At 47.6% G+C, this 12,848-nt stretch overlaps 1 protein-coding gene across 2 annotated transcripts; it reads left to right on the top strand.

The window, feature by feature from the left end:
• The first annotated feature begins 8,727 nt into the window (after positions 1-8,727).
• Positions 8,728-11,844, top strand: ZNF648 (zinc finger protein 648). 2 transcript variants are annotated; one of them, XM_063165362.1, is made up of 4 exons: positions 8,728-8,800; positions 8,948-9,082; positions 9,215-9,340; positions 10,009-11,844. In XM_063165362.1, exon 4 carries the CDS (start codon positions 10,123-10,125, stop codon positions 11,263-11,265), a length of 1,143 nt encoding a protein of 380 aa, XP_063021432.1. In that variant the 5' UTR covers positions 8,728-8,800; positions 8,948-9,082; positions 9,215-9,340; positions 10,009-10,122; the 3' UTR covers positions 11,266-11,844. The 2 variants fall into 2 exon arrangements, with proteins under 2 accessions (XP_063021432.1, XP_063021431.1); XM_063165361.1 differs by having other exon boundaries at positions 9,212-9,340.
• Positions 11,845-12,848: the final 1,004 nt, after the last annotated feature.

Here is a 12,848-nt window from a genome sequence, read left to right as displayed (position 1 = left end):
TCAGGAGTTCATTTGCTCCCACCTTGCAGACAGATTTAAATGTTAAGCTTGTTTTCTTCCCAGATGGGGAAGAGATGCCTTTGTTTCAGGTGAGTGTTCTGTGAGCTCTCCCCAGTGTGAGGAGATGATCCTGAGCCTGTTCCAGCTCAGCTCAGGAAGGCTGAGAAATGCAAACCAAACCAGACCTTTTTTTTATCTCTTTCGGGTTAGAGGGGCTTTGCTGAGCTCTTTGTGTGTTTAAAACAATTTGGGTGTCCTCCTTGTGCAGTCAGCGGCTGCAGGCATCACAAAGGGATTTTGCTGGAGGGGTTCAGGCTGGAAAACTCCATCCCTGGAAGTGTTCAAGGCCAGGCTGGGTGGGGTTTGCACAGCCTGGCCTCGTGGAAGGTGTCCCTGCAGTGAGTGAGGTTGGTCCAGATCATTTTCAAGGTCCCTTCCAACCCAAACTATCCTGTGATCTTTATGCTTTGACTCTTCCTGGAGGTTATGCTAAAGAAAATTTAAAACAAGCCAAAGGAAAAGGCAATTATACAAATGGGCAAAGAGCAGCACCTTGGTCATCCCAGCAATGACCAAAACATTCAGGGAAGAGATATTTTACCTCTTTGTGAACACAATTTCCAGCAAGCTTTCCCCTCTCTTACTTCTCTTGGAAAGGGTAAATCTCTGCTGTACAAGTTTCTCTTTTTTTACAAGCTGAATGCAAGCAGCCTGCCTGTCTTATCTCCATTTGCCCCCTTCTGTGCAAACGTTTCAGTCACTTCCTGCAAATTTAATGTTTTTTCAACTACTGACGTGCTCCTCATCTCCACTCTGCAATTATGAACCCATGTGCTGATGTTTTAAGTGTTTTGTTTTAAAATGTGTAACATCCGAATTTACTAAAAAACAAACAAACAAACCCAAACTGAAAAAGACAGATCCCTCCCCAAATTCTCTCTTGTGCTAATTACAGAAATCTCAGCTCTCCAGCAGAAGCATCAGTCAGCAGAGGATTTGGTTCTTATCAGAGGCTGAAGCTTTGGAAAAATACACTGAGGATGGTGCAGGTACATGCTGGAAGTGAATGCTGAGACTTTGGAAATGCAAACTTCAGGATTTTCCAGTGCTCTTCCTCCCCCAGCACCCAGAACATTGCATTGTTGGTCGCTCTTCATTTTTAAATCATTTGCTGTCAAGATACATGTGTTGTTTTCATCGAGTTGGCAGCAGAAGTTTTTATTTTTTTTTCCCCCCAGCTAAATTTAGAGAAGGGTAACAAATATTCTGGGTTTGCTCTGAAATCATTCTGGGAGGAGCTCCTGGGTTATACATCATGGTTGCTCCAGCAGTGAAAGTGCAGAGAGTTTCAGCTCAATGATGGCTTTGGCTCTCAGGATGCAGCCCCACACCCTGTCCCCAGCACAAGAGAGGGTCGGAATCTGCTTGAAAACTCATTTTTATTAGGGAATATTATTTACATACCTCATTCTCCTCTTGCACAAGAAAGCTGAAGGCATTTCCCCCCCTTCTAACTCATTTTAGAGGCGACCTGACATTTTCTAATGGCTCTCAGGTATGTATAATTTATCCTGCTCAGTGTCTGCACTTTCCAAAATAACACTGGAGAATTATCTGGGCTCCTGCTTTTTTTGGCCAACCATTACTCTTCCTTTTTTTTTTTTTTTTTTTTTTTTTGGTTTTTTTTTTTTTTTTTTTTTTTTTTGACCTATAAATGTCCATATGCTGCAGGATAATTGCAGTAGGTGTAGGTTCCTTTGGAGATGCTCTTGTGTGGGAGACAATATGACAGCTCATCTGCATAGCACAGGCATCATTCCCCTGCCTTGATTTAGCAGAGTCCTGGATCCCAAGGCTTCTCCCATCTCTCCTGAATATTTAGGGATTGCTCACACACACACCCCGTGCACTGGTGCTCTCCCATGCAGTCATTTCTCCATTTTCTGTGGGCAGCTCTGCTGCTTGCAGGAGGCACAGGGTGCTACAAGCCTGGCACAGCCTGCCCCCCTGCTCCTGGATTCCCACACTCTATCCAGGCATCCTGAGCATCAAAATCCTGTGCGAACCCACAGCCAGAGTGTTTGGTTTGGAAAATTGTGTGAGGTGCAAGTGATGTCCCAGGAGAGGGACCAATCTCCCAAATGTCGTGACCTGTGATTGGCAACTCCACACAAAGTCCCCAGACTTGCTGAAGCTGTGTGATGCTATCGAGAGGGATAAAAAAAAATCCTAAAATGAGATTATCAGCAAGGGATTGGGATGAGGGGCAGGAAAAGGAGCTGTCACCCCAAACCTGGGCATTCCTTACCCTGCTGTAGCTGCATGTCCATGATTGTCCCCTGGAATCTCAGGAGTCTGTGGACATTTGAGTGTTTAATTTAAATTTAACACTGGCAGGAGTGTTTTGGAGCAGGATTGAGCATCTGGGCTTGAACACAGAGCAGTTGTGTGGCACTTTTATTCCTTTTGGGGTTTTTTATGCCCTGACAAGGTGTGTGCCATGACTGAGGGGCTGCAGTGGTGTGACAGGGGACAGGGACGGTGCCAACGTGTCACTTGCGATGGGGCGGTCCCTGGTGGTGTCAGTCACATTCGGGGTGTGACAAGGGGCAGTCCCTACTGGTGTCACTCACACTGGGGCTGTGATGTGGGCAGTGCTATTGGCACTGGGGGTGTGACAGGGGCAGTGCTATTGGCACTGGGGGTGCGACAGGGGCGGTCCCCAGTCTGACTGTCACACTGGGGGTGTGACAGGGGCGGTCCCCAGTCTGACTGTCACACTGGGGGTGTGACAAGGGGCAGTCCCTACTCGTGTCACTCACACTGGGGCTGTGACAGGGGCAGCGCTATTGGCACTGCAGGTGTGACAGGGGCAGTCCCAGCTCTGTCTGTCACACTGGGGGTGTGATAGGGAGGTTCCTGCCCGTGTCTGTCACAGTGGAGGTGGGACAAGGGATGTCCCTGTCCCTGTCAGTCACACTGGAGGTGTGAGAGGGGATGTCCCTGTCCCTGTCAGTCACACGGGAGGAGTGACAGGGGCGGTCCCTGGCGGTGTCAGTCACACCAGGGGTGTGACAAAGGATGTCCTTTTCCCTGTCAGTCACACTGGAGGTGTGACAGGGGCGGTCCCTGCCCGTGTCTGTAACACCAAGGGTGTGACAAAGGACGTCCCCGGCAGTGTCAGTCCCTTTGGAGGTGTGACAGAGGCTGTCCCCAGCTGTGCCCGCCCTGCCGGGGGTGTGACAGGGGCTGATCCCTGGCTCTGTCTGTCACAGGGGGTGTGACAGGGGCTGTACCCTGGGTGTGGCTGCAACAGGAGGTGTGACAGGGGCTGATCACTGAGTGTGACAGGGGCTGATCCCTGGCTCTGTCTGTCGCAGGGAGTGATCCCAGCCCCTGGAGCCGCAGCTCTGCGAGGAGCGAAGGGCAAGGGTGGAACAAGCTGGGGAAATCCCTCCTGCAGGGTTTTGGGGTGGGACAGGCTGGGGACATCTCTCCTGCAGGGTTTTGGGGTGGGACAGGCTGGGGACATCTCTCCTGCAGGGTTTTGGGATGGGACAGGCTGGGGACATCCCTCCTGCAGGGTTTTGGGGTGGGACAGGCTGGGGAAATCCCTCCTGCAGGGTTTGAGGTGGCCCCAGTGCAGCCGGAGCTGCTCGGTCAGTTCCCGTTTTAAATTCCAGAATGGTTCAGGTTGGAAGGGACCACTCTGGATCATCTTACCTCGCCTTTCTGCTCGAGCAAGGGCATGAAAAAGAGGAAGAAAAAGAACTGGCTGAGAGTTTGTGATTTCCTGGGACACAACTAAAAGCTTCTCATATAAACTTCATGAAGAACTGCAGTAAAAATCCTTAGTGCTGAATGGTTATTGAATAGATTATTAAATGCTGTTCTCAGCCAATCTAGGAATTCTTTAGAAGAAAAAACCAATAAATGCAGAGCCCAGGTAGAGATTTCCCCTTTATCTCTTCAGCAAGCTCATGGATGCATTTTTAGGGTTTCCAGATCCCAGATCAGAGATGCAGCGCCTCCAAACCTCAGCCAGGAGCCCACAGATGAGGATGTTCTTGCACAGGCACCTCTCATCCAGCACTAGAAGAATCTGGTTATTCCCTGGCAGGCTCATTTGCAGTCCTGGATCTCCAGCCAGGTGTATTTGCAGAATCAGACAGCAGGTTTTGCCTAGAATTTGCTGAGTCTCCATCAATATGTGCAGAAGAAAATCCAAATTTGGGAAGCTAAAGCATGCCAGGAAGTTATTCCTCAACCAGCCTGCTTCTTACAGCCCTTGCTTGGTTTGTTCCTGTTAATTTTCCCATGTTCTTTACAGCCTGATTCTGGATTTTGGACCTCTGTCTGGCTTTTGGTGTATGTGGGAAATGGATCTGTAGAAAATTCTCAAAACGCGACAGAAAGCTCACATAGTGTGCATCTGTATGCAAACATTGAGATAAGAAATGCTGACAGAAATGCCATAGAAGAAGACAGATATTGTTGAGAGAGAAATTAAACTAAAAACAAGGTTCACAAGATAGCCTTAACAAATAAGACTAAATACTTTAAAAATAAAAAAATAAAAAATACATTATAGCAATACCCACAAAAAGTAATTTTAGATTATTAGCTTTAAAGCATTTACAAAATAGTGTAACAAAAGCTAATAAGCCAAAAAGCACTTACAGTATTTTATAATTAAGAAATAGTTGGCTTCTGATTATAATAGTGTAAATTAAAACATCTATATTATCTCACCCTTCACATGAAACTAAAAATAGGACAAAAGTGTTTTAAAAACTCAGTTACTGCATCTGAGTCAGAAAAAAGCTTTATCCAACAGGTGTAGTTAGAATTTGGATTTTTTTTTTTTTTTTTGTGTTTCTTCTGAATGCCTCATTCATGAGATGCCACATCACTGGACCCAAAGATGTGGAAGATCCTGGCAAACGTCAGGAAAATGTGTGTTAGGGTAACAGGATGGAGCTGGATAGAGTGAAACAATTCCCTGCACCAGAGATCCTGAACCTTCTTTGAATTGAGCTCTTAGGGTCCTGTCTGGGTGTCCTTTCAAAATTCAGTGTCCCCAAAAGGCACTGCATATTTAAGCTCAGTGGGCTGAAGGGAGCCCAGATTCTCCCCGGAAGTTAAAAGCTCAAACTTTAGCCAAATATCAGTGAAATCCCTCTGGATTCATCTCCTTCTTAGAAGAAACATTGCTTAGGACTTCCTTTTTCTGGTTTTACATAGAAAATTCTGAAGCTCTCAGATGTTTAAAGTGTTTATGGCAGTCTTAAAACAGAGTAACCAGATGTCAGAAAACTCTATGGCCCATAAAGAGTCCAAATTTGATGGAATGTGATGTTAAACCCTTCACAAAATGTATTAAGCTCCCATTGTGACACCAATGTGAACCATGAGTTCACATATTTTAGTGAATTTAACAGAAAATTTGAATTAAGAAATTACTCCAGAGTAGATCTAACTGGCAAATACATTACAGATCCTCATCTGTCCTGACAGACTCTTCACATTTAAGACACATAAAAGTGAAGTAGCATAAATAAAAAGGATTTGGCGTCCACAAATGTGTGTGTGGGGAATATGAATGTAGGGCAGGCACAAAACACCAATAATGTAATTTTAATAGGAATCATATATTGCAAGGAAGTGGGTGATTCAATTAGTCTTCAGCCTTCTCCTGGAGGATTACAGCTGATTTTTGTGTGTGTGTGTGCTGGAAGAACTCATTAAGGCTGATGGGAAAGGCTCAGAATACAGAGTTTAATGAAATCATGGGCTCCTAGATGCAACATGTGAAAGAGAAAGCAGAAAACATTTAAATACCTCATTATTAGGAGGAAAAATCAAAATATGTGGAAGTTGATAGAGCTAAGTGTGTTTGTCTGAGGACCAACAGAGCAAGATCTCTGAATTTTGTTGTTATTTTATGCTAATAGGGAAACACTGGCAGAGTGTTTTGTGTTATCAAAGCCAGAAGGGAGGTTTGGGGCTGTGCTGATGGATTTGATGAGTGTGTGGACGCTTTTCCAGTCTGGGTGTGGGGTGTGTCCCTGCTGGTTTTGTTGCCCTGCACAGAATCCATTCTCTGTCTCATCTCAACAGCAGCCACGAGGTTCTGCCTGGAGCTGCCTGGGGTCTTTGATCTCACCCACGAGGCATCATTTGCACTGCTCTGCATTATTTATCACCACTGAAGTATTTTCAATTAAACTGACAGATTAAATACTAACTTTGCCTGGCAGATAATGAAATTCTTATTTCTTTCCCGAGGAAGCTGACGTGAAAGAAGCCAGGCACGGCTGGGCACAGGAATTTGCACTGCCTGAGAGTTTCCACATTTCCTAACAAGTGAGCACTGTGTGATACCACAGGTGGGAGGCAGGCTTGCTTCCTGCTGCTGACAGTTGTCACAAAGGTGAGGAACACCCAGGTGATCCCACAGAAGCCTCACAAAGAGTGGGAAGCTGGAGCTGATGGAAGATTCCTCACCACCTTCCAGCCTTAGGTGCACCTTGTGAGACCTTCAGTCCAACAGGAAACCCATATGGGGCTGCAGTGCCAAGAAGAGGAGACCTAAAAATTTCCTACCAAAAGTGTGATTGAATCAACCCACCAGCCCTGCCCTACAGCATGGAGATGAATATTGAGAATTCTTTTCTTCTGAACATTCTGAGGAACCTCAAAGGAGGATAAGTGGGGATAAGGAAAACGTCATTTATTGATGCTTTTGAGGAGGAGCACATGGACTTTGGCCTTTTCCTCCATGATCCCTCAGAAGAGGGACACTATGGGCACTACACCATTCCTTGGTGGTTGTGATAAACCACAATTTGTAATTTTTAAAAACAATTTTAAAAATTCATCATCTTGGCCCTACACAAACATACTTGGCTGTGGAGATGTGGGTGCATGCCCTTATGTATTCCTAGAGTTTTCCTTATGAAAAAGGGGAGGGGGTGTGTGTTTGTCTTCTATGAGGGATGTGGAAGGGGTATGTGATTCTGTGCATCCTGAGTCTAGGTGGGAGATAGCCTTTACCCTGCCCAGCCAAGTAAGAAACATCTAAGCATTTAAAAATAACAGAAATCTTCTGAGCTGTTTTGGTTTTTTTCCTAGTTTGGGAAAGTTGGAATGACAGTTCTTCCCCTGCAAGGTTTGCCATTCCAAGCAGAGTGTGGGCTCCTCATGGATTCAAGGACTGTCATTAAAGGATTGTTGCAAACTTATTTTTGAAGTGCCTTATCTGAAGGAACTGAACTGCCACTTACTCTGCTCTCAGAAGAAACTTGCTTTTCCATGTGGAAGGAGTAGGTACATTTCTCTTCCTCACCCTCAACTCCCAGCAGAGCAGTTTCTGGTTTCCTGTCTATTTTTAGCAATATCTGTGCAACCACAAAAATAATACAGAGCTTGGAGCATTCTTCTATACCATATCTGGATGCTGGCAATGTACACGCTTGTTCATTTGTCATCTCAGTTCTGTATTTGCTGCTAATTGTGGAGCCCATTTCCCAAAGCTGGAGGAGTTTTGCTAGGAAAAGGCAGGGAAAAGCTGGGTTTGCTCTGGGCTTTTTCCCAGAGCTGGGTTTAAAACTGGACCAATCTCCATGAGATTTCACAGAGAGTGGTTTCAGCTGTGGACCATGATCCTGGTGTGGCTTTGGCAAAGGCAGGTGGGATCCTTGGATGGCTGGGCAAAGGAGTTCCCAAGGACCTGTGGCCACTGTGAAAGGCCCTGGTGAGGTATCACTGAAGATGCTGAATGTCCTTTTGGGTGCAAAGACTTTTCTAGTAGGAAGTGGGACACAATCCTGGGAGGTGGATTGATCCCTCCTGACAGGGGCAGAGCTGTTTTTTACTGACAAGGCAGGGCCTGAGAGGGAATCAATCCGTGCCACACTCCTGCAGGAAGATGGATGCACAGTTATTGCCATAGTGAGGGGCACAGGGGACACTCCATGAATTGCTGCGGGCTGGAGCTGAGGGACAGGAAGGACGCTGAACCTGTTGGGGTGAGTCCAGAGGAGGGCACCAAGGTGATCAGAGGGATGGAACACCTCTGCTGTGGGGAAAGGCCAAGAGAACTGGGAGTGTTCAGCTTTTGGGATGACCTAATTGTGGCCTTGCAGTACCCTAAGGGAGCCTACATGAAAGATGGGGCAAGACTATTTGCAAGAGCTGGGGTGACAGGACAAAGGAAAATGGGTTCAAATTGAAAGAGAGTAGGTTTAGATTAGATATTGGGAGAATTTTTTTCCCTGTGAGGGTGGGCAGGCCCTGGCACAAGCTGCCCAGAGAATCTGTGGCTGCCCCTGGATCCCTGGAAGTGGCCAAGGCCAGGCTGGATGGGGCTTGGAGCACCCTGATCTAGAGAAAGATGTCCCTGCCGGCGGAAGGGGGCCGGACCGAAAAGACATTCCAAGCCATACCATTCCATGAATCTATGAACAGGCTCCTGGAGCACCGGGATCCCCCGAGCCGGGGCGGTGGGAAGGGCCCGGCCGCGGGGCCGGGCGGGGAGCGGTGGCCGGGGAAGGGGACGCGGTGGCCGAGCGGGGGACGCGGTGGCCGGGGAGGGGACGCGGTGGCCGAGCGGGGGACGCGGTGGCCGGGGAGGGGACACCGTGGCCGGGGAGGGGACGCGGTGTCCGGTCCCGCCCCGCTGCTGGCAGCTCCAGCCCGGCCGGCCTCCACTGCGCCGGTGCCGCTGCCGCGGGCTCCGCGCCGGCGCGGGGGATGCGCGGGGGATGCTCGGGGCCGCACCGGGACCCGCAGCGCCCAGGTAGGACCGGGGAACAGGGAATGGGCACCCGGGAAAAGTTGGGGGGGTTACGTTGCCTGGAACAAAAAAAAAAAAAAAAATTCTCCTTTTTTAATATATATACATATGTATGTGTATGTATTTATTGTTGATATTATTGTTTTTCAGCCCACGCCGTGGTTTCCACACCCCCTATTTCTGGGTAGCCGTGGTTATGGAGTTCTCTTAAGCCAAGCAGCGCCAGCATCCCTTGGAAAGTTTTCCCGCCCCAAAGGCATCGGCAGCTCAGCTGGAGGGCTGGAGGTGAGGAATGCTCCTGTTAGCAGCTCCTTATTAAATTGTCGGGAATGGCTGGAGTGGGGGTGAGTCGAGCCACGCTGTTCCAGGCAGTGACTAATGAGGACTAATCCAGATTGTTTTCCGTGTCTCCAGCAGAAGAAAGCGTGGCTTGTGCTGCTGATGGAGCCAGCCTTTCTGGAATGTGAATAAGAGCTTTCACTTAATGCACATCGCTGCACTGCCTTGATCACTGCATTTGATAAGCCTGCTGAAATTAAATAGGCAAGTTTTACATTTATGTGACACGTGGAAATACAGAAATATTTATGTTTTTACATATATGTGTTCATTAATATGTATGCTTGTATTCAGAGATGTCTTATCCCACCTTCCAGTACTTGAAGGGATTTTACAGAAAATATGGAGAGCAACATTTTACACAGATGATAGAACAAAGGGAAACATTTTTAAACTAAAAGAGGAGAGATTCAGATTAGTTATTAGGAAGAAATTCTTTACTGTGAAGGTGGTGAGGCCCTGCCACAGGGGTCCCAGAGGAGCTGTGGGTGCCACATCCCTGGAAGCATTCAAGGCCAGGCTGGACAGGGCTTGGAGGAGCCTGGGATAGTGGAAGGTGTCCTGCCCATGGCAGGGGGTTGGAATAAGATGGTCTTTAAGGTCCCTGCCAACCCAAACCATTCTGGGATACTGTAACTTCTCATCTTTAGGAAAAATTAAAATAGGAACTATCAATTTATATTTGTTAGTGAAGGCTGGCTGATGATAGTGGATTTAACTTTATTGAGCATTGTCTATGCTTTATGTGCTGAATGTGTATTTTCTACATATCTAATAGTCTGTCCCTTTTTTGAATCAGAAAAATACCTTTGCTATTCTAAATTTATAATATCAGACAAATCACTGATGAAACAGGTGGTTTTTTTTTCTAGGGAGGACTGTCAGAAGAGCTGAGAATGAGATGGACTTAGCATAAAGGACACAAAGTTCTGGGTGATGATGAGCTAGAGTTTTAACTTAGAAGAACACAGTGTTTGCCTCAGAGGATGGATGTGAGTGAGAATAACATTTGTGACACAGGGGGGAAGAATTCAAATTATCCCAGAAAGGCCACAGAGCAGGTGGGCCACAGCTGTAGGTCACAGAAGGAGGTGGACATGAATTACTCCTGCAGTCCTCCCGGAAACTCTGCTGGACCCGCAGGAAAGCAGGAGCTTTCCTGTGGAGACAAAGAAACCCGTGCCACCTCCTGCCAGAAACAAGGTGAGAGCCCACCTGGGGAGTTCCCCCCCTCCAGCACCAGCTTCCACCTGCAGAGAGAGGATGAGGATTTAGATCACTGGTCCTCTGAGCACCCCAGGAAACCACGGATGATAACAAAACTCCGCGAGGACAACGGCAGCGCGGCTCTGGGAGATGCGCTGGGTGAGGAGCTGGGGCCCGTCCCCGAGGAAGCTCTGCCCTATCGATGCAAGAAGTGTGGCTCCTCTTTCCACAGCATGAGCGAGCTGCAGGAGCACAGGCGAGCTCACCTGCTGGAGAACTCCTACCGCTGTCCCATCTGCGCCAAAGGCTTCTCCCGCGCCGCCAACCTGCGCATGCACAAGCTGATCCACTCCAGCGAGAGGCCGCACAAGTGCCCCGAGTGTGACAAGGGCTTCATCCGCACGGCCGACGTCTGGAGGCACCTGCGCAACGTGCACAAGATCGAGCGCTCCATGGTGATCCTGGCCACCGGCATGGCCAGGAACCCCTGGTCTGTGGTGCACCACGGCCAGCAGCACAATGCTGAGTGCCCGGATCAGGCTTGTCCTGCAAACCCAAAGTCTCACGAGGACGACTTCAAACCTTACGCCTGCCCGACGTGCGGTAAAGGCTTCGATAAGCCCAACCTGCTGTCCAAGCACAAGGTGATTCACCGGGAGGACAAGCCCTACAAGTGTCAGGAGTGTGGCATGGCGTTTGTGCAGCTGCTCAGGCTCAAGAGACACCAGCAGACTCACTCTGGGGCACGGCCCTTCTACTGCGAGGAGTGTGGAGGGACCTTCACCCGGCTGGCATCGCTGCAGCGCCATCACCGCATCCACACCGGAGAGAAACCCTACTCCTGTAATTTCTGCGGGCATTCCTTCACCGAGTCAGGGACTCTACGGAGGCACGAGCGCACACACAAGTTGGACAAACCTTAATTTGGGGTCTCTGTGGTTGCTTTGTACCTGAACAAGGTCTGCTGCTTGGCTAGGCTGGAAAAGCACCCCATGGTGTGTGCTCTGCACAGTCCAGACCCACTGCCCAGCATTGCCGCATCACAGGGAGCTCTGGAACTTGATTGCACTGCTGGGCTTTAAACTGCTTTGTATGAGAAAATAATCTAATTACCCCTGAGTAATGAAACGGGAGACTTGAGGAGACTGAAACCACTCGCATGTGCTTGATCTGTCTCTGTTTGCTGGACTGGACATGCATCCACTCGAGCTTTGTGCAGGATCTGCAAGCAGAGGCTGGGAGAATTCACTGCATAAATTGGCCCTGCCCTCATGAGTGTGATGGCTCTTGGACACTGGCTTTGGAGATCTCTTAACTCACTAAGTTAGAACACTCCAGGGTTGTCCCTCTGTCCCTTCATGTATTTTGCTGAGTTTTCCTTTCTGTTACACTTCTTTTTATTTGGAAGGGAAAGTATCGTGTTGGTTATTAAAAAAAAAAACAAACTCAACTTACAAACCAGTTCCTTAATAAACACAACAGTTACCAGCTGTATTTCAGAATGTTTTTATACTTTAGAGCACTTTTGAGTGATGGGTTAATAATGGGGAAAGCTTTATTTTGGCTATGGTGGTGCATGCTCTTGGGGTGACACTTGTGTGTCTGATGGAGCCATGTACATCAAAGCTGACCAGCTGAGTATTGTGGAAGGAAATGTTTGAGGAAAAGAGCAAAAGACCAAATTGAAGCCACTTTTGCTTCTCATTGCAGAGGAACCTTCTTCATTTAAATATTTTCACACATAGAGAAGCTTCCTATAACAAAAGCAAGTTCTGTGGTGTGTCCAAGTACTGCCCAAAGTGTCTGTTAGACTCTTCACTTTGATTTAAATTCAAATGGTTAGTGAAGAAAACTTTCCTTAGGAATTAGCCTGGCAGACTAGGGCAGGTGTTGACAAATCCTCCAAGGCTGTAACTGCTGTAACTGTAATGCCTCAGTGTCAGCAATGGGATTTTATCTTTGAAACTTAATAATGACTTAACATCTTCTGTTAACCACTGTGGTAGAAGTATCCAGTTTGTCCTGAAGTTGCAGCCTGAATTTCTTTTCCACGTCAGAAGGTTTTGCTTCTTTGCTTCCTTTTTCCTTACCAGCTGCCATATTTCATTAATTTCTTTCTAGGGCTTTCTGCTTTTTCAGTGCAAGGTTGTGCAGAGTGAAGGTAAAGCTCCAAGGTAATGTACCTTTGCATTTATTACCAGGTTATTTAATATAAAGTACTGATTGTGCTGTTTGTTTCCATATTTCATAGAATTAAAAAGGGATGTTTGCAGCTCAGCACCTCCCACCTGTGCAGCAGCTGAGCAGGTGTCACACAGTGTGTCCTCTTGTGTTTGATGTCAGGTTCTTGGCTCAGATCAAGATCTACCACTGTTCACAGCAAAACCTTAGCTTGATTGTACATGGGAGACTAATTGGTGTCACTAATGGATCATTTTCACTTAATTCCTCAAAGAAATCTCCAGATGAGGGAACCGATGTGCATCCTGCCCCCAAGGGATGTATT

This window comes from Melospiza melodia, chromosome 11 (assembly GCF_035770615.1).
Source record: "Melospiza melodia melodia isolate bMelMel2 chromosome 11, bMelMel2.pri, whole genome shotgun sequence".
NCBI classification, from domain to species: domain Eukaryota; kingdom Metazoa; phylum Chordata; class Aves; order Passeriformes; family Passerellidae; genus Melospiza; species Melospiza melodia.
Note: the sequence above shows the minus strand (reverse complement) of the source record. Positions and strands in the feature narration are given on the sequence as shown.

Bases quoted from the DNA above. Each gene is read 5' to 3' on its own strand.
- ZNF648 (XM_063165362.1), top strand. From the start codon at position 10,123: ATGGATGTGAGTGAGAATAACATTTGTGACACAGGGGGGAAGAATTCA.